General features: G+C 34.3%; 6 protein-coding genes and 1 pseudogene across 12 annotated transcripts in view; 6 read left to right on the plus strand and 1 right to left on the minus strand.

The window, feature by feature from the left end:
- The window catches only part of LOC116845905 (mannosyl-oligosaccharide alpha-1,2-mannosidase IA-like), a 245,816-nt gene that overhangs the window by 203,605 nt on the left and 14,361 nt on the right, over positions 1 to 27,850 (plus strand). The window lies entirely within an intron of this gene.
- The window catches only part of LOC116845914, a 174,806-nt gene that overhangs the window by 122,490 nt on the left and 24,466 nt on the right, over positions 1 to 27,850 (minus strand). Inside the window, exon 1 of one of the 4 annotated variants that reach the window (XM_032819163.1) lies at positions 19,807 to 19,916. The exons of the other annotated variants lie outside the window; for them this stretch is intronic. The gene's annotated coding sequence lies outside the window, so the exon portion shown is untranslated. Of the gene's footprint in view, positions 1 to 19,806; positions 19,917 to 27,850 lie in introns of those variants that run through there. 4 annotated transcript variants of the gene reach the window in all.
- Positions 63 to 5,036, plus strand: LOC116845932. Its single transcript, XM_032819185.1, has 9 exons — positions 63 to 236; positions 449 to 568; positions 673 to 790; positions 872 to 1,133; positions 1,574 to 1,690; positions 1,947 to 2,037; positions 2,154 to 2,296; positions 2,430 to 4,241; positions 4,895 to 5,036. The coding sequence occupies exons 1-8, from the start codon at positions 96 to 98 to the stop codon at positions 2,671 to 2,673; spliced, it is 1,236 nt and encodes a 411-aa protein (XP_032675076.1). The 5' UTR covers positions 63 to 95; the 3' UTR covers positions 2,674 to 4,241; positions 4,895 to 5,036.
- LOC116845913 lies at positions 5,477 to 6,685 on the plus strand. Its single transcript, XM_032819160.1, has 5 exons — positions 5,477 to 5,618; positions 5,852 to 5,933; positions 6,035 to 6,180; positions 6,314 to 6,446; positions 6,541 to 6,685. The coding sequence occupies exons 1-5, from the start codon at positions 5,509 to 5,511 to the stop codon at positions 6,592 to 6,594; spliced, it is 525 nt and encodes a 174-aa protein (XP_032675051.1). The 5' UTR covers positions 5,477 to 5,508; the 3' UTR covers positions 6,595 to 6,685.
- Positions 8,954 to 14,722, plus strand: LOC116845906. The gene is made up of 8 exons (XM_032819144.1): positions 8,954 to 11,207; positions 11,283 to 11,400; positions 11,993 to 12,251; positions 12,609 to 12,725; positions 12,959 to 13,040; positions 13,142 to 13,287; positions 13,421 to 13,553; positions 13,648 to 14,722. The coding sequence occupies exons 1-8, from the start codon at positions 11,136 to 11,138 to the stop codon at positions 13,699 to 13,701; spliced, it is 981 nt and encodes a 326-aa protein (XP_032675035.1). The 5' UTR covers positions 8,954 to 11,135; the 3' UTR covers positions 13,702 to 14,722.
- On the plus strand, positions 15,598 to 21,376 carry LOC116845938 (annotated as a pseudogene).
- On the plus strand, positions 21,433 to 27,571 carry LOC116845936. The gene is made up of 5 exons (XM_032819187.1): positions 21,433 to 21,705; positions 21,796 to 21,912; positions 22,125 to 22,215; positions 22,283 to 22,425; positions 22,523 to 27,571. The coding sequence occupies exons 1-5, from the start codon at positions 21,467 to 21,469 to the stop codon at positions 22,872 to 22,874; spliced, it is 942 nt and encodes a 313-aa protein (XP_032675078.1). The 5' UTR covers positions 21,433 to 21,466; the 3' UTR covers positions 22,875 to 27,571.

Consider the following 27,850-nt stretch of genomic DNA (forward strand, 5'->3'; position numbering starts at 1 on the left):
TGAAACGCTAGAAATTGTTTTAACGCAGCTAGGGAAGAGAAACAACACTTGCTACAGACTATAAGCGTTCAGTAGGTCTTTGACTGTTATTCGGAATGGAGTTCCTCGAGGAGTATTATAAATTCAATCGCATTCTTCTATCAGTGACTGGTCTTTGGCCATATGATAATATCAAAGTTAGACAACTGCGATTCATACTATTATTATTGATACTGTTATCCCTTATGAGTGCTCAGGTATCTGCGTTATCATAATCTATATTTGCAACGTACTTTTCAAACATAAAAAAGCGCTTAACTATAACAGTATCGCGCCGTTTCAGAAGCACAACTTTCTTTTCGACTGTATATATTATTTAAATGATATTAATATACTTTAGAACCTACATTAACACTGCACGTTTCAAAGTATCGTACAAACATTATATATTACCGTGCTACATTTTCAGTTGCTGAAATTATTTGTTTCGAAATACCAGCCCGATATAGTTCTAAAAGTGTTATGTTTCAATATCGTTATAGTAATAATGACACTAAAGTACATCACGTTTTATGCTATTGCGGACAAAGTAAGTTTCAGAGATTTAATGCGTGATTAAATATCATTTATAGTAATACTATAATATTACTATTTATAGTAATACATATTGTGCACTTATTGTGTACTCAATAGGTAAAAATATTTCGAAAGTATCTCTTGGATAATTGGAGCAATTTAACCGACAATCAAGAAATCCAAATAATATATAAGCAAGCTAAGATTGCAAAAACCTATACGATATTTATAACAAGTAAACGACAAACGAATGTTAATGAAATCAATCATTTCGAAATATTACTATGATATTAATAATATTTTACTCCGTTTTTAGCGTTCGTTTATTTCATAATTTGTTCGTGCATTATAGTGCAATATCTTCCCAATTTATTTGATATCATCAGGCCATTGAATGTGTCTCGTTCGCGCCAAGAAATCATTCTAGTCGAATATTTTATTGATCAACAGAAATATTTTCATATCATAACAATGAACATAAATATTGCATTATTCACCGTAGGAACTACCGGATTAGCTACCGAAACGTTCCTATTAGCAAACGCATTATGTGCTTGTGGAATGTTTCAAATAGCTAGGTAAATATCATTATTCCTCTCATTAAACATACCGTTATTCCGTTAATTTACATTCATTTTTATATTCATTTTATATTTATTATATTTATTGTCTCATTATTTTTCTATAAAAAATAACGCTAGATGCAACACGTGGACTTTATGATTAGATTAATTTAGTGATATAAATTATACCATTCATTTTTTTAGAGAACATTGTATATTTATTCTTCCAGATATTTTTTTAATTATTTTATATATTTCTGCTATTTAGATATTTATATAATAAACAATTAAACGTTTCGTAAAAGATATAATTTTTTAATATTATTTTAATATTACTACCACAATAGCTATGTACGATAGCTATAAATTTAATTAATTATATTGATGTCACATGTTATATGGATTACTCTTAATATATGCTATTACATGTATCAGCAAGTGAAAAATCTTTGTAGTTATCGTATGAAAAATATATTAAACGGAAATGAACTACAGATATGCGCTACTAAGAAATATACCGCATTTCGTGATCGAATAATAGCTGCAGTGGACATACATAAACGAGCAATTCAGTTAGTAAATTATTTAAATAGATATATATATATATATATATATATATAATACTATATATGATTGATTATTTATATTGTAATTCATAGTCAGTGATATATAAAATTTATTTGCAACTATAATTTTTGGGAATTATTTCGCGTGCTAGTTTAACTTACTTTAAATTAGGAATATTATCATTAGTTTGGGGATTATGCTAATCAATATATCTAATGTTGTATGAAAAAAGTAATAACGTGTTGTATTTTATTTTGTAAGATATTGTGAACTCTTAAACAAAAATTTTGGATTTATATACTTATTCTCATTTTTGGGAGTCGTAATTTCAACAAGCATCAATCTGTTTTACGTAAGTAACAGCATTTACAAGGGGAAAATTCCATTAACTTCGAATTAATGTTACGAAAATTTATGACATCTAAAATTGTCGATTCTTTAATTCAATTTGCGTATGCTTGTTTTCAGGTGCTTCGAATAATACCGACAAAAAACATATTAGACATTGTTCTGCATATTTTGCTTATAATCTTGCATCTGATGGCTTTGATCATAGCTAATTATGCCGGACAGCAATGTATTAATTGCGACTCACATGTATACCGAACGATGTAGGTAACATAATATTACTACATCTTTTCCACAACGCATCGTTTGATTTCTTAAATTGCAATTGTAACTTGCGTATTATTATAATCTGATCATGCTTCTTCTCATCGAGCAGTATTTTCTGCAATTATATAGATGTAACACGCGATGGTACAATGCTCCCTTAAAGACGCAAAAATTAATCCTCTTCTTGATACAGAAAACTACAAAATGTTACAAAATAAACGCAGGTGGTATGTTTAGTCCGAGCTTTGAAGGCTTAGCCACGGTAAGAAATTCGGAAATTGATATTAACACAATAATCAAACAGCTAAAGAATCCTTTTTTTCAGGGCTTGAGCATGTCTGTCTCTTATTTTATGGTACTTTACTCTATATAAATAAAATATCAAATACATTGCAAATAACATAGTGTTATTACTTGTCTTTGACATATGATATTAATGTTAACAATAGCGTAATAAATAATAGAATTATTTAAATATAAATAAGCAAATGTATAAATTATTTTACACATTTGTTGCACACTAAATTTCGAAGTTCTTTCGTTTAGTCATTTTATATATTGCTGCTGCTATATCGTACGTACGTATATACATACACATATAAACACACGCGATTTTATCACCAAAATTTTTCGATTACTTAAAATTTTTTAATTGGACATATATTTAATCAAGTCAACTTCTCTACACGATGTTTGTATTATTTAAAAGACGGTAATCTGTCGATGATTACTTACTCATAATTTGGCTATTCTCTATACTGTTGGCCAAAAGTTCGTGGAGACAAAATATTTGAACCGAAACACTATATTCGCTGTTCAATTCGTAAAGGAGTGGTAAGTCTTTTCGATGCAACATTCTATTCTCTACTGTGCCTGCGTCCTTTTGAAGAAGGTGAAAAAAAGGAAATATTGAAGTGCACATTATAACTGAAAATTACGACAATTTAGCAATTTTCATCTATCTTCTCAACAAAAAACAGTATAGCTTAATTTCCAAATAATATAATTTTTCTCTTTTCATTGCAAATTATTTTAAATTACACCATTTTATGTGCATATAAGTTACTCATTCATTTTAAACTTTAAGTGTAGGCTATACACCTTCATTAGTCATGTAAGCACAGAAAGGGACGGGAAAGCAATTTCTATAGACCACAAACGTTCAGTAACATTTCGACTGCCACACGAGATGGAATTTCCCGAGGAACAATACTATAGAGTCAATCGCATTCTTTTGTCATTGGTAGGGCTTTGGCCAAACGATAGTAACAGAGTCAGACGGATTTCAGTTATATTAATGACACTGGTATGCACATCGTATATACTTATTCAGGTATTCGCATCGATCCAGTTAACGTATTTTGTACATTTTATCGCGGAATTCTACTCGTATGCGTTTAAAAATAATTTTGTTTCCGTACGTCTGCACCTACGTTCATTATCCTACAACATGCAATGTTACTCATCGTCGCAATTTATTATTTTATATGGCTATTAGAAAATATATGCGTATAAGAATTGTATTATTCGATATCTATATTATATAACTGGACATTTGTACAAAATGTCTTGCACATAACTCACTATGTGTATCATAATAAAGGTACAATTGTTAATCCATTTTTCAGTTGCTGAAATTAACCTTTTGGGAATATAATCTCAAGCTTTATCTTCAGATGTTATGCTTTGATTTACTATTTGCACAGTGGAATTTCAAATACTTTACTTTTTACATTGCTATGGAAAATGTAAGACCGACAACAAATTAATCTGAAATTAACTGAGTTACGTGCAATAATATTTACCACATATTGTACTAATAGATAAAAAAGTTGCGAGAACATATTCGAAGTAATTGGAGCATTCTTAAGGACAATAAAGAGATTGAAATAATGCGCAAACAGACTAACGTTGGAAGAATATCTACGCTTCTTATAGCAGGTAAATGATACATATATTCTGAATTATTTGCGTTCAATTTTCTGGCATAGTTATGTATCGCTAAAGTTTCGGAAAGTTTTAATATATTCTAAGAGCAATACAACCGATTTTTTAAATTTTCTTACGATATTCATACTAACAGTTACGTTTTCGAAACTATTCAAATTTTTTACATATATATAAACTAATATAATTCTAGTAAGTTCAAATACATAGTTAGTGGTTTTTAATGATAGCAACATGCTATCCTTATGTGTATGTGTTGACATATAAATTTATATTTTAACAGCTACGTATTTTTCATGAAAATTTAACTTTCCCAACCCCGTGCGGCATATATATATACATGTGTGTGCGTGCGTGCGTGCGTGCGTGCGTGCGTGCGTGCGTGCGTGCGTGCGTGCGTGCGTGCGTGCGTGCGTGCGTATGCGTGCGTGCGTGCGTATGCGTGCGTGTGTGTGTGTGTAAATCAATGAAATATAAATATAAAAAAAAGCGGTTGCTTTGCTTCTAAATTATTTTTCTGAATTATTTAAAAAAAATGATTTTCTATTAAATTCATTATTAACATAAAAATTAACTGGCACACTTTCTCTCATAAAGAAGTAGTAATTATACAATTAAATAAATTAATAAAGTTCTAAAAATTCCAGTAACCGTCAGTTCAGGAATTATCATCCTAATATTAATAGATTATATCAATAATTCTTTCCTTATCATAACACCACTGAAAGAATCTCGTAGGCGTCCAATTTTAAATATGACAGAATATTTCGACCAGCAGAAATACTTTTATATCTCAACAGTACAATTATCAATTGGGTGTCTTATTGCTGGAATAGCTACCGAAACGTTTTCGTTATCAAGCGCATTACATGCTTTCGCAATGTTTAAAATCGCTAGGTAAACTTCGTAAGTGTGATATTCTCTATTATTAAAGATTTATTCACGGTTTCTAAAAAGTTCTGTTAACGGTAATATATCCCTGCGAACAAGAAAAATCCTTTTGGTCAAAAATCAAACTCGTTTATTTAGTATTTCTATTAACTTATGATTACTCATTATATTCAGTAAATTTCTTGAGTTTAGTTTGTATTTATCATTTAGGTATTTGCAATACAAAGTTAAAATATTTATTATAATATAGTTGTTTTATAATTATTTTTATTTTAATATTTAATATAATTGTTCTTTTTTATATAATTGTACATGTACTGTATTGCGTATTTTATTTCTTTCATGACATGTAGAATTTTGTAGTTATCGTATGGGATGTATATTAAATGAAAATGATCTGCAGATATCTGATACTAAAAAATACGTCTTATATCGTGACAGAATAGCTGCTGCAGTTGATATCCACAACAGAGCAATCGAGTCAGTATGACATTAATATAACGCGGAAGCGTTACTGTCTCTTACGCCCGCTCTTCTCGCTTGAAAAAATGAATATAATAGTTTCTGTAATTTGTTTGTAATAGTTTTGTCATTTTATTTTTGGATGTAACTTTGTGTATGTGTATATGTCGCGGACACAATCACTTCAGATTTAAGACGGAATCAATATGCAGCGTTCTCGAATAATTAATGACAAGAAACATTTATTTCAGATTTTCTAGCTTGCTAGTGACGACATTAGGAAAACCTTACTTGTTCTTATTTATCATTTCTGAATGTTCGGCAAGCATTTTTGTAAGCAACACGCTAATTTCAGTCGGTCAATCTCTTTGTCGGTGTTTCCGCGAGAACTATTTGCAATCGCCAATAATCGAAATAATCGATTTTTCTTACAGTTATTTCTGTTATTGTTCATGAAACAGGGATTACTGGAAGGAATCGCATCTGTCATATGTACATTATTCCATTTTTTATTCCTAACAATAGGCAATTTTGTTGGCCAAGAATTTATAGATTGCGACAGGCATATTTATGAAGTACTGTAGGTAGCATTATTGTATGCGACGTTCGGCGTTTTGCACTACATGTTTTAAACTTCTACGATTTAAAGATTCGTGTAATTTTTATAAAATCTAGTGACAAAGAATAACTGATACTATCTTATAAACATGCAGATGCAATCTACGATGGTACAACACACCGTTAAAGACGCAAAAGTTAATACGCTTTATGATGGAAAAGGCTACGAGAGGTTACAAAGTTGATGCCGGTGGTTTGTTTAATCCTAGCCTAAAAGGTTTAACGACGGTGAGACAAAAATCACATTATTAATAGAAACAATTGCAATATTACTTTAATATAATATTACATCAGCTATGCAAAAAGAATCCTTTGTTTTCAGACCATAAGTATTATGTATACCTTTATTATGATGTTAAGCTATACGCAACGATAACGCAAGTAAGCACGGAAAATAGAGATCCATCACGATTATTTCGCAACCTATTGCGATGTCTTTTCAGAGACCAAACATGCAAAAACGTCACGTGCGGATTTCTACGATATAATCTTAATATACTTCCTTATATTTAAGAAATAATTAAAAAAATTTTTTTAGTAAAACAACTATATTGCTTGACAATTATGTTGCTTCTCATTACAAGTAACTTTGAATTTCTTACTATAACATTAATTATTAAATGTTTATGTCTTCTTTTCCTTGACAAAAACAAGCCATAGGCTTATTTCGTCAACATAGATGATTTATTCATATAACAGAGCAGCAACTATTACAAAAAAAAATTAGAATGCTTATCTTTTCTCAATTTGCACGCACATGTCCGAACATACTTGTTGTTTATATACCCAGTTTCGTCTCCATATAATTTTGTTCGATGCAACGTTACTTATATTTTACCTACAGGAGGGATGACCGTTCAACTGTAGAATTAACGTTTAGCAGTCTCTTCCACGATACTCGAAAAGAAACTGAAAAATTTTTAGCGCAGAATAGTGAGAACGCATATGTCAAATTCTGGCAAAGAGGAATTCTACCTCTTTGGTATTATCATCGTATTTAATCACTTAACTAAATGATATACAGGGTGTCCGGTAACTGATCGAGCAACCGCCGTAGAACGAGTCAAAATAATCATAAAAGTTATGTACCATTTTTAAATTTTCTTAATATTTATTCCGTAATTAATTAAAGTGTATAAACGAATGAGCTCACGAGAAATTGTAGCACAGGCTCTGTGTGTAAAAGAAATGGCTTACCTCTTAGCAGCAATAAGTAAACAGCTGATTTCGAGACGAAGTAACGTATACGTATCGCTTGTTACTCCGCCTCGAAATCAGCTGTTTACTTATCGTTGCTAAGAGGTAAGCCATTTCTTTTACACACAGAGCCTGTCCTACCGCTTCTCATAAGCTCATTCGTTTATACATTTTAATTAATTACGGAATAAATATTGGAAAAATTTCAAAATGGTATATAACTTTTATGATTATTTTGACCTGTACACGGCGGGTGTTCAATCAGTTACCGGACACCCTGTATACATGTCTCGTTGTTGACGACTATTATGGATGTACCATCCAGAAAGAAAAGTACAGAAAAGCAAACTGGAGAAGAGCACACATGACAGTGGCGCTCTTGGCCGAGATGACTACGGTATTGGCCACGGAAATAGTATGTTTGACGTACATACAATACTGTTCCGCATTGTTTAAAATTATAAAATAATGATTGAGGTCGTAAGAATTAAAAAAGTAGGGATGCTCGCGGAAATTCAGTTTTGTCAGCTGGAAGGAAGATACTATATCAAAGCAACGTATTTGCAATTATTATTAACATATATTATCTTATAGTTTTCGCATAGAGAACTTACAAGTAAACTTACTCAAAAGTTACACTTCGATTCCGTTCTAATTTGGCACAAATGTAGAAATACAAAAAATATTTAGGTCATATTTTTTCATTTTGACCTACTTTGAGTTTCACGAGCAGTTTATAGCTTTTGAATGTTCTCACTCCTCTCTATCATCAACAAGTGCAACAAAAATGCATAAGAAATAAAACTGAATACAAGATATAAATGTTTTTGGCTTGCTGATTATGAATATTAAAGTCAAATATGTAAAATTACTTGTAGAAATAATAAAATGTTTAAACAAAACATGTAAAAAGTTGAAAAAAAATTATTTATACAAATAATTTCTCGGTTTGGCCGAGATTCGAACTATTTTTGACTAATTTTAGCATAAATTTGAAATATTTCGGTTGGAGTTTCGGCTAAAGAAATTTAGAATGATTCGTATCTCAGCTATGCCGATTTTGTTAAAATTATTTGTATAAATAATAAAATGTTTAAACAACATGTAAAAAGTTGAAAAAATTATTTATACAAATAATTTATCGATTGAATCATTGTTGCCGAGATTGGAATCATTGTTGACTAATTTAGCACAGATTGTTACAGATTATGTTTCGGTTGGAATCTCGGCTAAAGAAATTTAGAATGGTTCGTGTTTGAGCTATGCCGATTTTGTTAAAATTTTAATTAAAATTGCCGGATTTCTCTCTCTCGGTTTGGCCGAGATTCGAACCATTTTTGACTAATTTGGCACAGATTTAAAATATTTCGGTTAGAATCTCGTCTAAAGAAATTTAGAATGGTTCGTGTTTCAGCTATGCCAGTTTTGTTAAAATTATTTAACTATATCTTGTATTCAATTTTATTTCTTATGTATTTTTGTTGTATTTTGTGGATGATAGGAATGAGAATATTAAAAAGCTATAAACTACCCGTAAAACTCAAAGTGGGCCAAAGTGAAAAAATATGATTTAAATATTTTTTGTATTTCTACATTTGTGCCAAATTAGAAAAAAATCGGAGTGTACCTTTTGGGTAGGTTTACTTGTTAGTCAACTACGAATCGCGTATCCCTACTTCAGTCAAAAAACGGTGCTCCACACAAATATAATATAATTAACGCAATAATCGGTCATAACAAGGCTCTGCAAGAGAATGAAGAATGTTCGAGTTAAACAGTCAAATCTTAATTAACGATCAAAACGGAAGATTGTGTATCTTTATCGTCGATGGCCGAGAATCCCGATTCATCCGCGTAGATAGTCGATAGCATTTGGAATTCATCATAAAATGATGATACTAATGATACTGTAACTTATTATTGAACAATTTATAAATGGAAATATGTACGTAACATTATTCTTTCTCTCTCTCTTTCTTTTTTCTCTGTTCAATCTTCACTTTTTTTGTAAATGCAAAAGTCAGAGAAATTTCAGCAAGTAGCTGTCTTCGATCATTTTTGTCACTTAATATCTCATTTTAATACCTCAAAAGTGATTTGAAATATTTAAACTATATTTATACTGATCTTAACAAAGCAACGGATTATTAAAAATATTTGGTTGTTTGATAAAATTGAGATGTGATTAATATTAAAACACGATGAGTCATGATTAAAATGCGAGGACATAAACGGAATTTTTATGATAAAAAGCTTTTCTCTCTAGAAAAATATACGTGCATTGTATTTATAATGTCCGAAGATAGAATCATTATGATTATTAATTGTATAACACAATAATTAAACAGCTAAAGAATCCTTTTTTTCAGGGCTTGAGCATGTCTGTCTCTTATTTTATGGTACTTTACTCTATATAAATTAAGTATCAAATACATTGCAAATAACATAGTGCTATTACTTGTCTTTGACATATGATATTAATGTTAACAATAGCGTAAAAAACAATAGAATTATTTAAATATAAATAAGCAAATGTATAAATTATTTTACACATTTGTTGCACTCTAAATTTCGAAGTTCTTTCGTTTAGTCATTTTATATATTGCTGCTGCTATATCGTACGTACGTATATACATACACATATAAACACACGCGATTTTATCACCAAAATTTTTCGATTACTTAAAATTTTTTAATTGGACATATATTTAATCAAGTCAACTTCTCTACACGATGTTTGTATTATTTAAAAGACGGTAATCTGTCGATGATTACTTACTCATAATTTGGCTATTCTCTATACTGTTGGCCAAAAGTTCGTGGAGACAAAATATTTGAACCGAAACACTGTATTCGCTGTTCAATTCGTAAAGGAGTGGTAAGTCTTTTTGATGCAACATTCTATTCTCTACTGCGCCTGCGTCCTTTTGAAGAAGGTGAAAAAAAGGAAATATTGAAGTGCACATTATAACTGAAAATTACAACAATTTAGCAATTTTCATCTATCTTCTCAATAAAAAACAGTATAGCTTAATTTCCCAACAATATCATTTTTCTCTTTTCATTGCAAATTATTTTAAATTACACCATTTTATGTGCATATAAGTTACTCATTCATTTTAAACTTTAAGTGTAGGCTATACACATTCATTAGTCATGTAAGCACAGAAAGGGACGGGAAAGGAATTTCTATAGACCACAAACGTTCAGTAACATTTCGACTACCACACGAGATGGAGTTTCCCGAGGAACAATACTATAGAATCAATCGCATTTTTTTGTCATTTGTAGGGCTTTGGCCAAACGATAGTAACAGAGTCAGACGGATTTCAGTTATATTAATGACACTGTTATGCACATCGTATATACTTATTCAGGTATTCGCATCGATCCAGTTAACGTATTTTGTACATTTTATCGCGGAATTCTACTCGTATGCGTTTAAAAATAATTTTGTTTCCGTACGTCTGCACCTACATTCATTATCCTAGAACATGCAATGTTACTCATCGTCGCAATTTATTATTTTATATGGCTATTAGAAAATATATGCGTGTAAGAATTGTATTATTCGATGTGTATATTATATAATTGGACATTTGTACAAAATGTCTTGCACATAACTCACTGTGTGTATCATAGTAAAGGTACAATTGTTAATCTATTTTTCAGTTACTGAAATTTGCCTTTTGGGAATATAATCTCAAGCTTTATCTTCAGATGTTATGCTTTGATTTACTAATTGCACAGTGGAATTTAAAATACTTTACTTTTTACATTGCTATAGAAAATGTAAGACCGACAACAAATTAATCTGAAATTAACTAAATTACGTGCAATAATATTTACCACATATTGTACTAATAGATAAAAAAGTTGCGAGAACATATTCGAAGTAATTGGGGCATTCTTAAGGACAATAAAGAGATTGAAATAATGCGCAAACAGACTAACGTTGGAAGAATATCTACGCTTCTTATAGCAGGTAAATGATACATATATTCCGAATTATTTGTTTAATTTTCTGGTATAATTATATATCGCTATAGTTTCGGAAAGTTTTAATATATTCTAAGAGCAATACAACCGATTTTTTAAATTTTCGATCTTACGATATTCATACTAACAGTTCCGTTTTCGAAACTATTTAAATTTTTTACATATATACATATATTTTTACAAATACATAGTTAGTGGTTTTTAATGCAGCAACATGCTATCTTTATGTGTATGTGTTGACATATAAATTTATATTTTAACAGCTACGTATTTTTCATGAAAATTTAACTTTCCCTTCCCCGTGCGGCATATATACATGTGTGTGCGTGTGCGTGCGTGCGTGCGTGCGTGCGTGCGTGCGTGTGTGCGTATGCGTGCGTGTGTGTGTGTAAATCAATGAAATATAAATATAAAAAAAAAGCGGTTGCTTTGCTTCTAAATTATTTTTCTGAAATATTTTAAAAAAATGATTTTCTATTAAATTCATTATTAACATAAAAATTAACTGGCACACTTTCTCTCATAAAGAAGTAGTAATTATACAATTAAATAAATTAATAAAGTTCTAAAAATTCCAGTAACCGTCAGTTCAGGAATTATCATCCTAATATTAATAGATTATATCAAAAATTCTTTCTTTATCATAACACCACTGAAAGAATCTCGTAGGCGCCTAATTTTAAATATAACAGAATATGTCGACCAGCGGAAATACTTTTATATCTCAACAGTACAATTATCAATTGGATGTCTTACTGCAACATTTGCTGGAATAGCTACTGAAACGTTTTCGTTATCAAGCGCATTACATGCTTTCGCAATGTTTAAAATCGCTAGGTAAACTCCGTAAGTGTGGTATTCTCTGTTATTAAAGATTTGTTCACGGTTTCTAATAAGTTCTGTTAACGATAATATATCCCTGCGAACAAGAAAAATCCTTTTGATCAAAAATCAAACTCGTTTATTTAGTATTTCTATTAACTTATGATTATTCATTATATTCAGAAAATTTTTTGAGTTTAGTTTGTATTTATCATTTAGGTATTTGCAATACAAAGTTAAAATATTTATTATAATATAATTGTTTTATAATTATTTTTATTTTAATATTTAATATAATTGTTCTTTTTTATATAACTGTACATGTACTGTATTGCGTATTTTATTTCTTTCATGACATGTAGAATTTTGTAGTTATCGTATGGGATGTATATTAAATGAAAATGATCTGCAGATATCTGATACTAAAAAATACGTCTTATATCGTGACAGAATAGCTGCTGCAGTTGATATCCACAACAGAGCAATCGAGTCAGTATGACATTCATATAACGCGGAAGCGTTACTGTCTCTTACGACCGCTCTTCTCACTTGAAAAAATGAATATAATAATTTCTGTAATTTGTCTGTAATAGTTTTGTCATTTTATTTTTGGATGTAACTTTGTGTATGTGTATATGTCGCCGACACAATCACTTCAGATTTAAGACGGAATCAATATGAAGCGCTCTCGAATAATTAATGACAAGAAACATTTATTCCAGATTTTCTAGCTTGCTAGTGACGACATTAGGAAAACCTTACTTGTTCTTATTTATCATTTCTGAATGTTCGGCAAGCATTTTTGTAAGCAACACGCTAATTTCATTCGGTCAATCTCTTTGTCGGTGTTTCCGCGAGAACTATTTGCAATCGCCAATAATCGAAATAATCGATTTTTCTTACAGTTATTTCTGTTATTGTTCATGAAACAGGGATTACTGGAAGGAATCGCATCTGTCATATGTACATTATTCCATTTTTTATTCCTAACAATAGGCAATTTTGTTGGCCAAGAATTTATAGATTGCGACAGGCATATTTATGAAGTACTGTAGGTAGCATTATTGTATGCGACGTTCGGCGTTTTGCACTACATGTTTTAAACTTCCACGATTTAAAGATTCGTGTAATTTTTATAAAATCTAGTGACAAAGAATAACTGATACTATCTTATAAACATGCAGATGCAATCTACGATGGTACAACACACCGTTAAAGACGCAAAAGTTAATACGCTTTATGATGGAAAAGGCTACGAGAGGTTACAAAGTTGATGCCGGTGGTTTGTTTAATCCTAGCCTAAAAGGTTTAACGACGGTGAGACAAAAATCACATTATTAATAGAAACAATTGCAATATTACTTTAATATAATATTACATCAGCTATGCAAAAAGAATCCTTTGTTTTCAGACCATAAGTATTATGTATACCTTTATTATGATGTTAAGCTATACGCAACGATAACGCAAGTAAGCACGGAAAATAGAGATCCATCACGATTATTTCGCAACCTATTGCGATGTCTTTTCAGAGACCAAACATGCAAAAACGTCACGTGCGGATTTCTACGATATAATCTTAATATACTTCCTTATATTTAAGAAATAAATAAAAAAATTTTTTTAGTAAAAAAACTATATTGCTTGACAATTATATTGCTTCTCATTACAAGTAACTTTGAATCTCTTACTATAACATTAATTATTAAATGTTTATGTCTTCTTTTCCTTGACAAAAACAAGCCATAGGCTTATTTCGTCAACATAGATGATTTATTCGCATAACAGAGCAGCAACTATTACAAAAAAAAAATTAGAGTGCTCATCTTTTCTCAATTTGCACGCACGCGTCCGAACATACTTGTTGTTTATATACCCAGTTTCGTCTCCATATAATTTTGTTCGATGCAACGTTACTTATATTTTACCTACAGGAGGGATGACCGTTTAACTGTAGAATTAACGTGTAGCAGTCTCTTCCACGATACTCGAAAAGAAACTGAAAAATTTTTAGCGCAGAATAGTGAGAACGCATTCGTGAAATTCTGGCAAAGGGGAATTCTATCTCTTTGGTATTATCATCGTATTTAACCACTTAACGAAATGATATACATATATGTGTCTCGTTGTTGAAGACTATTATGGATGTACTATCCAGAAAGAAAAGTACAGAAAAGCAAACTGGAGAAGAGCACACATGACAGTGGCGCTTTTGGCCGAGATGACTACGGTATTGGCCACGGAAATAGCATTTTTGACGTACATACAATACTGTTCCGCATTGTTTAAAATTATAAAATAATGACTGAGGTCGTAAGAATTAAAAAAGTAGAGATGCTCGCGGAAATTCAGTTTTGTCAGCTGGAAGGAAAATACTATATCAAAGCAACGTATTTGCAATTATTATTAACATATATTATCTTATAGTTTTCGCATAGAGAACTTACAAGTAAACCTACCCAAAAGTTACACTTCGATTTCGTCCTAATTTGGCACAAATGTAGAAGTACAAAAAATATTTAGGTCATATTTTTTCATTTTGACCTACTTTGAGTTTCACGAGCAGTTTATAGCTTTTGAATGTTCTCACTCCTTTCTATCATCAACAAGTGCAACAAAAATGCATAAGAAATAAAACTGAATACAAGATATAGATGTTTTTGGCTTGCTGATTATGAATATTAAAGTCAAATATGTAAAATTATTTGTAGAAATAATAAAATGTTTAAACAAAACATGTAAAAAGTTAAAAAAAAATTATTTATACAAATAATTTCTCGGTTTGGCCGAGATTCGAACTATTTTTGACTAATTTAGCATAAATTTGAAATATTTCGGTTGGAGTTTCGGCTAAAGAAATTTAAAATGATTCGTATCTCAGTTATGCCGATTTTGTTAAAATTATTTGTATAAATAATAAAATGTTTAAACAACATGTAAAAAGTTGAAAAAATTATTTATACAAATAATTTATCGACTTGGCCGAGATTCGAATCATTTTTTACTAATTTAGCACAGATTGTTACAGATTATGTTTCGGTTCGAATCTCGGCTAAAGAAATTTAGAATGGTTCGTGTTTCAGCTATGCCGATTTTGTTAAAATTTTAATTAAAATTGCCGGATTTTTCTCTCTCGGTTTGGCCGAGATTCGAACCATTTTTGACTAATTTGGCACAGATTTAAAATATTTCGGTTAGAATCTCGACTAAAGAAATTTAGAATGGTTCGTGTTTCAGCTATGCCAGTTTTGTTAAAATTATTTAACTATATCTTGTATTCAATTTTATTTCTTATGTATTTTTGTTGTATTTTGTGGATGATAGGAATGAGAATATTAAAAAGCTATAAACTACCCGTAAAACTCAAAGTGGGCCAAAGTGAAAAAATATGATTTAAATATTTTTTGTATTTCTACATTTGTGCCAAATTAGAAAAAAATCGGAGTGTACCTTTTGGGTAGGTTTACTTGTTAGTCAACTACGAATCGCGTATCCCTACTTCAGTCAAAAAACGGTGCTCCACACAAATATAATATAATTAACGCAATAATCGGTCATAACAAGGCTCTGCAAGAGAATGAAGAATGTTCGAGTTAAACAGTCAAATCTTAATTAACGATCAAAACGGAAGATTGTGTATCTTTATCGTCGATGGCCGAGAATCCCGATTCATCCGCGTAGATAGTCGATAGCATTTGGAATTCATCATAAAATGATGATACTAATGATACTGTAACTTATTATTGAACAATTTATAAATGGAAATATGTACGTAACATTATTCTTTCTCTCTCTCTTTCTTTTTTCTCTGTTCAATCTTCACTTTTTTTGTAAATACAAAAGTCAGAGAAACTTCAGCAAGTAGCTGTCTTCGATCATTTTTGTCACTTAATATCTCATTTTAATACCTCAAAAGTGATTTGAAATATTTAAATTATATTTATGCTGATCTTAACAAAGCAACGGATTATTAAAAATATTTGGTTGTTTGATAAAATTGAGATGTAATTAATATTAAAACACGATGAGTCATGATTAAAATGCGAGGACATAAACGGAATTTTTATGATAAAAAACTTTTCTCTCTAGAAAAATATACGTGCATTGTATTTATAATGTCCGAAGATAGAATCACTATGATTATTAATTGTATTGTCACTTTGTCGTCCTTGATAAACGCACTACCGTCCGTATTTTTTCTACGTCACTAGGAGAGTGCACTTTCCACGTTCCTATTCATTCCATCCCCTAACACCATTAAAAACATTGCATGGAAAACACGGGGAAAAAAGCGTCCAGGTATTTTAAAAGAAATGAACGCAAAGAAAGGAAAATACTCGCGGATTAAATAGCTGCTCTGAGCAAATGTGCAAAGAAAAATAAAGTTTCTGCGAAGAAATCCACTCTAAAGGGATCCATTTCGAGTGCAATCACATCGTAAAACATCACACTGCGTAAATACAAATGCTTTAACATTTATGACGTCTTACTAATTCATAGTTTCGATGCAAAATCCAAAATAAATTTGTCTTCACATGATATTCGTCAGAAATAGTGCACAATACTTTCACTGATGCGTAGCGTTTCTTTTTCACGTTACTATCACGCCACAATTTCAATTCACAAATGACGAGGAAATGGAAGGAAGCACCGCGGCGTTTCGCGTCTCGAATAGGAATGAAGAGGCGTCGAAAGTGCACGAAAGCGACTTTGAAATTGCGCCTGCGTCGATCGAACGTAAGGTAGAAACAAACATCAAAACATACTCGACGATATGCTGGGGAAAAATAATCGATCATCTGCTCTGCAAGTAATAAAGTACTCTTCTCACCGACGCTTCTACTCACGCTACACTAAGAAAAAAAGCGGTTGAGTTAATGAAACTTTGCTTGAATGAACAAAATTCAAACAAACGTTTAGTCAACTACACGAATTATAAATCGTTGCTGCGAGGAGAATAATCGGTTTAATAATTGCGATTTGATTAGTAATTATATCAACGCAATTTATTGCACAAACACGTAATTTGTTCAACAGACACAATATTTCTTTGAAAGCGAGTAATTGCCGATTTTATCGATTCAACTGTTTTTTTTCTCAGTATAAGCGAACCTAAATTAAAGTTATAATTTGCAACGAATATGTTATTATAATTTTGCGCGATATCGGTAGCGCAACACTTCGATACGAAATACGAAAATATCGAAAATGTGGAATTATAACGCGCGCGATAAAGGATGCTGCCGCGAACAAAGATGATAAAAGAAAAAAAAAATGCAACGTGAATTGCTATTTGTTGTGAAAACTAGCAATCTTACTGCTGCAAGATTGAGTGTATAATTATTTTTACTAAAGGTAAGAGTTCCGTTCCGCGCTCATGATTAAAAGTTGCACGAAAGTTATAACGTTAAAATATTTCGGCAAAAAAGCTCAACGACGCTAGCTCGAAACTTTCGTATTTCTGTGTGTTTTGAAAAACTTCGTCGAAGCTACTCGCGAAGTTACTCCTCCAGCGGGAGAAATCGCTGGTAACGCGAAAGTAAAAATGGCTAGAGGAAAATATCGCTTTCAGCTTATGGTCTTCATTACGACGAAGTACAGCGTGGATCTTCTTCTGAAGATCCTCGCGTACAACATTCCCTGGATGGGCTTCACGATGAAATACAACATTCTGTGCATTCAACATAAAAGATGTAAGCGCACCGCGTTACGAAATTCCTCTTCGGGAAAATTTCTCAGAAAGAAAACAAAGAATTGATGAACGATAATTGTACATGGAGTTTCTCTAATAAAAGTTAGGGCAAAGCATGATGATGATTCCTGATTTATTCTCATCATGTCGGCTACTTTTAGGAGTGACATGAGTGGAAGTGAGAGAGAAACTTTAGTAAAAGTGAAAGAGAAGCTCTAAGACTCTGAAATGATAAAGCAGCTTCTCTCTCATTCACTCACTCATTCCTCCCTACAAATGGCGAATGGTATTCTAATTTTGAGAAATTTATCAAATCGTATGTATCGATATATACTCAAGAGCTTCGACCTTTTAAACGTGGAATACAAGTTGGCTCGATTTTATTTGCAAAATAACGAGAGTTGTGTGCACGCGCGGTTTTGTCGCATCTGCTTTAATTATATTTCTCTACTCCGCCTCTTCCGCGATTCAAGTATACGATTAAAAAATGACCTGGTTAAAGAACTAAGATGCTAATACTGATCGACAATTTTCAGATAATTTAGACAGAGATAACGTTCGAAACTTCCTAGTCACGTTATACGTTTCAACTCTCGCTTCAGCTCTCATAGAACGAGCGCTGCATCGAGGGTGTAACGTGGTACGCGGCATCCGCCACCAAGAGGAGTTTAATAGTCACGGAATAATCAGTACTGTTAATGTGCACAGGAAAGCAATTGAATACGTAATCGTTGCTGATTTAATCGATAGAAAACCTTCATTACCTCTCTCTCTCTCTCTAGTTATGATTTCCTTTCTCTGACCTTTCTCCCCGACATAACCTTCCGTTGTTATAAAATATGCAATTCTATCCGCGAAAAAGGAATCGTACAAATCTTTAGTACGCGCAATCATCAACAGTGTGATTAACGACATGTATTCATGCAATGTATATTGTTATTCAAGATTTATGGAAATATCCAAGATGAATTTCGCGTGTATGGCGGCACTAGGTATACTGTTGCTGAGCGTTAATCTCTACCGCGTGAATAATTACCGATACACTTACTGATGCTGACGAAATCGAGTGATTAACATATCGCAAGCAGATGTTGTCGACGTAACACCTGCGTGTACCGAAGTTGCGCGCGCGCGTCGTAGATCGTGTCTGTAAACACGCGAGATTTGCATTCATCGCGAACTGATCACGCGTGTGTCGCAAGCTCTCTTGGCTAATAATGACGGATGACTGTCTCGAGACGATCGTCGTGTTCGTTTTGAGTCGCTTTTGCAACATATTCTTCTGTATCTACACAAGACAAAAATTGATCGATCACAGCGACGAGATTTTCTACAAAACGTGAATAACGCGTGCATTTGACGTGTCACGAATCCGCTAAGCGAGACGCTTCAATCGCGAATGACGGTCACGTGGATTTTTTAGCTACAACGCGTGACAGTACACGGTTCTAGTGAGAGCACAGAAGTTGCTACTGTTCGTAATGCAAAGAAGTATGCGACATTGCACGATCATGATCGGTGGCTTGTTCGTGCCATCGTTAGGAAGATTCGCCACGGTAAGCATCGATCAAAGTTAAAAGGAGAAAAACGGCCTGTCTTTTATCAAGTTTACATCTTATCGTCGTAGATCTGCCACGAATAGACTTCTGTTTTAGCTCACGAGCATTGTCGGTTTTGTACACACTTCGTAGTTATTCATTCCGTCAGTTAATCGCGTTCACAAAATAAAACTCGTCACCAGTCGAGCACGTAATACTTCACAATGCAAGTAATTCACATTACAAATGTAACACTAAGAGAAAAATAACTGGTTCAATTAACTGTATCGATTATTATACATGATAGAAAATGAATATAAAGTACATGATTTTATGTTACCTGTGTTATTCCTCAATTTTTGGCTAATTCTTTCTGCGCAAGACGCGTATTATCGTTAAAACGTTGGTTATCCTCGCGTTGTCAATTATATTAACGGTAACATCGCGAGATACTGAGCTCTCCTATAACGGTGATCTCCAAGACAATGAGACAACGCGAGTCCTCTCCACACGCTAACGAAGAAATGCAGACGAACGACTGCAGGGATGAGAAGCGAATGCAAAGGCGCTTGCGTCGGAATAAAACGAAGACAATTGCGTGTATACCAATACCATCGGTGATAATACATTATTTACGCACAATTCGGTCAACCGCCGTATTTCTCCTTCCATTATTACTTCTTTGCATTATCGTATAATGCATAATAATAGTAAAATTGTCTCTTGGGCGAAACCGCGAAACAACAACCGCATTATTCTTCTGGCGAAGATACTTTTCTTTAACGCTACTCGCAATGTCTCTAGCGTTTCTCGGAAAGACAATACCAAACGCAAAATAAAATAAAAAACATTAGAGAGAAGACACTCGTCGGAGAAGCCGCCTCGTGCAAATTGTCGATAGAACAGTATTCCGGGTACCGAGCGCAGACATGGACTTCAGTGTGAATTATAGAACTGGTCGAATACTGTTATCGTGTCTCGGTCTATGGCCATATCAGACGCCATGCGCGAGATATATTCGGTGCATACTACTGACCCCCTTTCTCATATCTGCCGCAATTTTTCAGGTTCGCCGTTTACGTCCGATCGAGCAAACGCTACTTCAAAACTGCAGTATTTATTCAGAACTAGTTACTTGTTTTACGTAATTACGTGATATACTACGTGTTATATTTTTACGTTATTTTTTTACGTTAATTTTGTTTTTTTACGTTAATTGTGTTACATAATTGATAGTTTGCATATTATATTATATCAATATGTCATCTTTTCTCTCGCTGCAATGTATTATGTATATTACTAGTCTTTCCTTAAAATATGAATCTAATTACGAATGTTTAATTTAAAATATATTTTGTAAGTATCTGATTTTACACGAAGTTTCAAGACTTAATATTTATTTGTTTATTTTATATTAGAAACCATCCGTTGGATAGTGAACTAATCTTTTTATATATGTGACTCAAGCAAACGTTTATGCACATTCTTCTGATCCTCAGTAAAAAATGTGGATATAATTTCAGATGTCACCGCTCTTCGTTAAAAAATTTAGTTTGGATGTTCTTTTAAATATTTTCCCCGTCACCATTGCTACCATATTTCACATATGCAAATATTACACAACATTTTTTAACGTCTCTAAAGTAAGCTGTAAACTCTATGAACTAATAGACTAGATTAAACTCACGACGATAAACTATATCAAACTATCAGATTTTTTTATTCAGATATAACCAAAATTATAAATCGTTGACGTGCCATTCTAGGTACGAATACTTATGAAACAAATGCAAATCGATTGGGAAACTTTAAAAGACGCGAAAGAACGTCAAATTATACAAAAGTACACTGAAGTCGGGAAAATGATTACAATTGTTATGTTAAGTGAGTAACAAAATTAAGCTGCGGTGTATTAAACAACGCGAAACTAAGAATAAAAGTAGGAAAAACATTGGACTGTGTATGTTGCAGCATTTTCATATACATGCATATGTTTATTTATGATGATATACTTTTCGCCCACTATTCTCGATTTCGTAATGCCGTTAAACGAATCGCGCAGAATGATGTTTGACACTCCATTCGCGATAGAGTATTATGTTCCTTGGAGGAAGTTTACCTATTTACTACAGTTATACATGTTGTTGCTAATGTTCGTCACTTCTAACTCGATATTAGCCGCAGAAATATTAACTATAGCGTGTTTGCAACACATACACGCAATGTTTGTAATCACCAGGTAACAAATCGTCAAGTACTAATAATGAACGAGTAGGAACAAAAGATGTTACTCTTGATTCGACGTGACCACGCTATTGCATTATTCCAGTTACCGAATTGAACGTGCTGTCAACAAAAGCCAGAAGTTTTCCTTAGATCTTGCCAAAAATGTCAACGATCATAAAAATATCGTGGAGGTCATCGATAGTCACCTAAGAGCTATCCAGTTCAGTATCGTATTTTATATATACATATAAATATATTGCACACACATACATACACACACGCACGCGCGCGCGCGCGCGCGCGCGCACACACACACACACACATATATATATATAACATTTCCCAAAATAATATTACGGTTGCCAACATTTATTTACAAGTTAACAATCTCTGAACATTCGAAAACGATATACCATTTTATTACTGTTCAAGATCCAGCGATTTCTTGAGATCTTTATGCGGAATAATATATCTCATTTTTATTCCTCTGGCTATCATATCGTTAAGCATTAATATGTATCAAGTGAGTCTCTCTAAATACTGATTGTTGACAACACGTAATGAGTGTCTTAACGCTGCAAGTTCCGCAGTTCAGCCGATACATTTCGTTGAGTGATGTCACTAATGCAGCCTTGACGTTTTTATTCCTTTTCCTACATCTCATCATCGTGTTCTCCAACAATTTCGTCGGTCAGAAAATAATAAATCATAGTGAAATCGTGTTTAAGACAATGTAAGTTTAGGTTAAAAAAGAAAACGTGTATTTATCCCCGAAATCAATAATTATGAGTGACCTATTAATTGAATTTACAAATTAATCTATGTTGCAGATGCAACACCCAATGGTACACGACTTCGCTATACATGCAAAAATGCCTCCTGCTAATAATGCAGAGAAGTATGAAGAGTTCTACTTTGAAAGTCGGTGGTCTTTACGTGCCATCTTTCGAAAGCTTTCTTTCGGTAAAACAACAAAGTACTCTATCCATGAAAGATACGCAAAAAAATCGTTTTCCATTGCTTTTATTTACAAGAGATACGTGTCTATTTGATGCAGCTCATCCGCAGATCCTTATCGTACTTTATGGTGATTTACTCCATACAGTCGTAATTACGGAATTGGGATACGCGATAATCGACGAATATAATCAACGAGAATTCTTATATTTTCATGAGGAGTAGCACGTCGTGTTAGAAAGCGAGGAACTAACTGGAGCTTCAGAAATTCTTATCTTATTTTGATTGTGTATCTACGTAAGCCCATGTTAATATACCTCTCTAGATAATCGGAATAAATAGTTCAAGTTTAAACATTCTCTATGATTCTGTTTGTCTTTCGTTAGATCGAATCATATCAGATAATCAAGAGAAAGGATACGAAATATACGTTTCGATACGCATCAAATACAATCGATTCTATCGCGCGAAGGACCACATCGATTTAAAGACGCATTTCGAGAGCGATTGGTCGTTTCAATCGTTTTGAATCACGAAGGGAGGAGTTCCGTTGTAAATTGTGATTTCAGCCCCGACAAGAGCGCGGATACTTGAGCGGGCTTCTTCGACATCCACCGCTACCGCGCGGTACTTGTTATCTAAACTACGAGCGTAATGTCTCTATTCCACGAGCAGCTCCCTAGCTAGAGGCACTATCGGCATCACCTCGGCAAGTACGAAGAACGCATGCGACTCGTCGCGCACAAATCTCCTCGGGTGCGCCGGGGCAGAAATTAGCGCGTTCTCCAGCGTGTTTCACGGTTGTCTGCCAGCTCAACTAGTTTGTATAACAACGCCCTCGATTTACACTACTCTAACCGGTCCGATTTTAATTGAACTCAATTTTTTCGAGCCTTTCTTCTATTGCGAAGCGTATTCGCATTCCGATAAATATGCCGAAGATAAAACTTATTAGAACTTGGCAAAGTGAAGTATGAAAAGGAAAGTCAAGAATGCTTATCTATTTACTTTACGAGTGTAAGCTTCATTTCTAATTAAGGACGAGAAAATAAAAATTGCTGTTGGCTAATTGCACTGATTTACAGATAGATAACTATATGCAAAAATGCGACACCTAGTCACGAGATAACAAATATCTGAGAGATTATTGTTATAAAGAGATATTTGATGATATAGAGGATTTATCGGAATCGTCTCGGTCTCCTAAATTGTACCGCTCAATTTCTCTATTATTATTAAATATGAATGACATCCAACAATAAAAATGAGAAATAAATGAACAATAGGACGCAAAAAACAAAACAATTTCAAACAAAAAGATTTCAGATCATATCTTATGCTATGCATGCTACAAACATTTAAAAAAATCAGATACGATTTTGATGGGGTACGATTTAGGAGACCAGTACGATTTCGGCAAGTATTCTATTATTATATTTCTATATTATATATTTCTATTATTTTTTTCCTTAATCGAGTTTTTCTCATACGATCATCAAGAAGCCCACTATGGACGACTGTTTCCATCGAGTATAAAACGAACAAAGCGGAAGGAGGAAGACAGAGAGAGAGAGAGAGAGAGAGAAAGGCTTCTTTCTTTCGACCTCCGTAGCTCTCCCAGCCGAGAGATCTACGATCTCTTAGTGCATTCTCCGCCAGTCTCGTTAAATACGTTCTCTGCCAACCAAAACCTCCTTCGTCTTATCCCTTACGTAATGAATGTGCGGTAGCACCGTGAGGGATAGACTGTCGAGCAAGGAACGTGCGTAATGCGTCAAGATTCTCTCGGTTTTGTGTTCGACAGGGATGTTGAGTAACAGTGGGGGCGAGCCGCGGGACACCGTGAAATATAAGATATTCAGGATTGTGTAATTAAGGCGTTAACGAGCGAACCCTTCGATTCTGATTACTGAAATTTCTCGACAAGTTCCTCGTTGTCGAGGTGTCTCATCGTGTTTGCCGGTACAAGCAAAAAGCAGAAGACTGACGCGAGACCGCGGGATAGTCACGAATTTACCCCGAGAATCATCTCCTCGTCAACATGCAACGGCGACGCAACCACCCGCGGCACTATCGCGGGCGCAACGCTTTTTCGCCCTCACGGCAGTTTCGCGAGATAAGCGCGGACCCCTACCTGGGAAAATTCCATCGTTACTTCCTTTGTTACTTTGCATCGGCTGACCTAGGAAGGCGAACTATCGCGGGGGTTTCGGCGAAACTGGGGCGTGTATAAACGCGTGTCGAAACTTGTTACTCGCGCGAGCGCTTCCGTGACTATCTGCCAAGCTGTACAGGCTTGTACAAGTTGCTTTTACAAGTGGCACAAAAGCACGCGAGACTCTCCCGCCCCCCTATCTCTTTCTCTCTCTCCCGCGATCGAATTTATAACGTGTCTCGCGTAATGCAGCCGCGTAACCACGGCCGATAATTGCATCCGCGAATTTCGTTCTCCTCTCGCGCGCCTCCGCGCGCGCGACTTCTCCGTAAAGGAAATCCATAAAATATCGCGATTGCAACTCGAATGCTACAGTGACGCAGGTGTTAATCCCGCCGGTATCTGGCAGTGAGGAGAAAATACGACGGTGCAAGCTCGACCTGTCGCAATGACCGATTCCAACGCAACGACTCCCGAGGAACTCGCCGTGGGTTGATTCGCCACGATAGATTGCAATTTAATTAACGAGCGTAAGAATCTCGGAGAAAAAATTGATGGGCAGAAACGTAAAGGGAAATGAACGGATAGAAGCAACATGAAAATGACGAGCGAGCACGAATTATCGCGGGGAAACGCCCAGTTTCTCCTTTTCATCCGCACGCGTTACTCTCCCCCGCGGTGTAATTTCATCCTTCCAAAGTCGCGTAACTTCCACGAGCGACGCGGTCACGAGGCCGAACAGTGACCTGTGCTTAAGGTCGTGTTACATTAACGAGAGAGAGGCCTTAAGTTACCGAACTTGTGCGGCTCGTTTCGGTGCGCGCAACACGTAACGGATAGAATGGAGTTGCGGCGAAATTGCAGCCGGCTTTATTGCCTTTCCCTTATTTTCGCTCTTTCTCTTAATTGCGCGTCCGATTTCGTCTCGAAAATGTCGGGCTGCTCTCGTACCTGCAAAATCGTCTGAGGAAATGTCGCGTTTATTCGCGACACAATATACAAATGGTGGCAGTGGATTGCAAAATGGTTTAGACGCAATGAAGTTGAAAGCTCAACAAACTGTCAAAATTGAGAATCATTACTATGCGTATATATGTGATGAGCCCAGTAATTATATTATTAATGGCTGCATCCAGCAAAGAAAACGATTGTTGTAAAGTGCAACTGTTATAAAATTCGTGAATCTAATTAGTACATGCTCTTAGATTCAGTCAAGATCAAGAACATACACAAATCAGGTTCACGAATTTTACAATAGCTGTAAAGTTTCATGCTGTATATACGTGGCCAATTATTATTAATTATTGATATTATTTAAGTATTTAATTAATTATATTATTATATATAGTTATATATTATATATATAATATATAATATATAACTATTATATATATATAATATTATATATATTATATATAATATTATATTATTATATATTATTATATTAGTGACTCTTAATTTGGGAAACTATCAGTTTGAAATACCAAGCAATTTTATTGTATGTAAGCCGTTTTGTGACCCACCATATGCGCAAATGTACATGTCTGGCGAACTCAAAACGAAGTTTCTACACGGGTTTTCGCGTAACGCGCTATTTGATTGAGAGCACATTGCATCTCTCTTTCTCTCCCGTAAGAATCGATACGGTATTGGGAAGTTACCGTGTGCATCGCGATTTCACGGTGCGTTCAAGCGACGTTGACTTCCCGGCGTGATGGGGAGATGAACGAGCAGCGATTTACGAGGCCATGATTACGTTTCGCACCGGAATGCCCATTGCCCGCAGCCCATTGGCCATTGTACGCAAAGAGATACGCGAACCGATAGGAAATCTTACACAGGACTGACAACGTGTCTACGAAGTGGCGAGGACGGGGGGCGAGATTAGGAGAGACCGAGATTGTCCGACGTGCCGCTGAGCTAGTGGAAAATAGCGTGACGCCTAGCCGGCGTCTTCTTGTCCGGCTTTATTTCAACCAACGACTCCACCCCCGGAATCAACCAGATGGGAATCGAATCGGAGAACCGTGAAATAACAGCCCCGGCGACGCGCAAAGCCCGCTTCTTTATAAATCTACATCGCGCGGCCGCCAACAATTTCCTGCGCTCCGATACGACAAACAATACTTTTGCCGGATTACGCCGAGATTATGGCGTTTCGCAAGTTCTCAAGCTAACGCGACTATTGTCTTCTTTTGTTCACAAAAATGATCTTAGGATTTTAAGATTTTAGTCTTGAAATTCTACATATCTCAGATTGATTCGAACCACCGAATCTAAAAAGATGCGGCAGAATGTCCCTTGAATATTTTTTTTTCTCTCTTGAGTATTAGACTTCTCGTATTTCTAATTATATATGTCTCAAAGACGCCATTCGTTTTGCCAGATTACGATAATAAGCGCGAAAGGAAAAAGAAAAGATTACGGATCTATTATATCGCGCTCTGGCAAAGTCATTCATCATTCGTACAAATGATGATCGAAGGAATGAAAGAAAGAGATACGCTTATCCAATACTTATTTCCAGTGAGGCTTTAAGATCATTAGACACGCCATGTTTCGAATACCTGAATTGAAGGGGTAGCAGTGTGTAATCAAAGACTCGCGTGTAAAATACCAACGACTCATTGGATTTGCGCGCTATAGCACGCATGCAAGTACGCGAGAGGAATATGACTGTACGAATTATATCGCGTGCGCATGCGATTGTGAATATCAATGCACACATGTGAAATATAACGTTTTCATTAAAACTTATCAGCGTTATTAGCGGTTTTGCTAATTCAAACATGAAATGTTACCGCAGGAAGATGGACATTGCCGCAAAGAGTAGAAGATGAAAAAAAAAAAAAAAAAAGAAGCGACGGGCAAATCAACGAGAGAAAGAGAGAGGGAAGAATAGAGATGAGAAGGGACAAGGAAAAATGATATTCGAGTGATCCACTTAGGTACACGTCACCGTCCATCAGTATCAGTCATTAAACATAATAGAAATGTCGGACGGCAATTTTATTCCCATCTACGCCTTCGTTTCACGGTCTTCAGA

The sequence above is a fragment of the Odontomachus brunneus genome, unplaced genomic scaffold, assembly GCF_010583005.1.
Source record: "Odontomachus brunneus isolate Ranch 3 - 2012 unplaced genomic scaffold, Obru_v1 Obru_scaffold_059, whole genome shotgun sequence".
In the NCBI taxonomy this organism is placed as follows: Eukaryota; Metazoa; Arthropoda; class Insecta; order Hymenoptera; family Formicidae; genus Odontomachus; species Odontomachus brunneus.

What these genes read in the sequence shown, in the direction of transcription:
- LOC116845932 (XM_032819185.1), top strand. Translation starts at nt 96, where the DNA reads ATGGAGTTCCTCGAGGAGTATTATAAATTCAATCGCATTCTTCTATCA. An exon ending in TATCCCTTATGAGTGCTCAG is followed by an intron (nt 237 to 448) that starts GTATCTGCGTTA and finishes CTACATTTTCAG; the next exon opens with TTGCTGAAATTATTTGTTTC. An exon ending in CAAGCATCAATCTGTTTTAC is followed by an intron (nt 2,038 to 2,153) that starts GTAAGTAACAGC and finishes GCTTGTTTTCAG; the next exon opens with GTGCTTCGAATAATACCGAC.
- LOC116845913 (XM_032819160.1), top strand. Translation starts at nt 5,509, where the DNA reads ATGGGATGTATATTAAATGAAAATGATCTGCAGATATCTGATACTAAA. An exon ending in ATCCACAACAGAGCAATCGA is followed by an intron (nt 5,619 to 5,851) that starts GTCAGTATGACA and finishes CATTTATTTCAG; the next exon opens with ATTTTCTAGCTTGCTAGTGA. An exon ending in AATGTTCGGCAAGCATTTTT is followed by an intron (nt 5,934 to 6,034) that starts GTAAGCAACACG and finishes TTTTTCTTACAG; the next exon opens with TTATTTCTGTTATTGTTCAT.
- LOC116845906 (XM_032819144.1), top strand. Translation starts at nt 11,136, where the DNA reads ATGTTATGCTTTGATTTACTAATTGCACAGTGGAATTTAAAATACTTT. An exon ending in ATCCACAACAGAGCAATCGA is followed by an intron (nt 12,726 to 12,958) that starts GTCAGTATGACA and finishes CATTTATTCCAG; the next exon opens with ATTTTCTAGCTTGCTAGTGA. An exon ending in GCCTAAAAGGTTTAACGACG is followed by an intron (nt 13,554 to 13,647) that starts GTGAGACAAAAA and finishes CTTTGTTTTCAG; the next exon opens with ACCATAAGTATTATGTATAC.
- LOC116845936 (XM_032819187.1), top strand. Translation starts at nt 21,467, where the DNA reads ATGATGATATACTTTTCGCCCACTATTCTCGATTTCGTAATGCCGTTA. An exon ending in GCAATGTTTGTAATCACCAG is followed by an intron (nt 21,706 to 21,795) that starts GTAACAAATCGT and finishes GCATTATTCCAG; the next exon opens with TTACCGAATTGAACGTGCTG. An exon ending in TAAGCATTAATATGTATCAA is followed by an intron (nt 22,216 to 22,282) that starts GTGAGTCTCTCT and finishes CAAGTTCCGCAG; the next exon opens with TTCAGCCGATACATTTCGTT.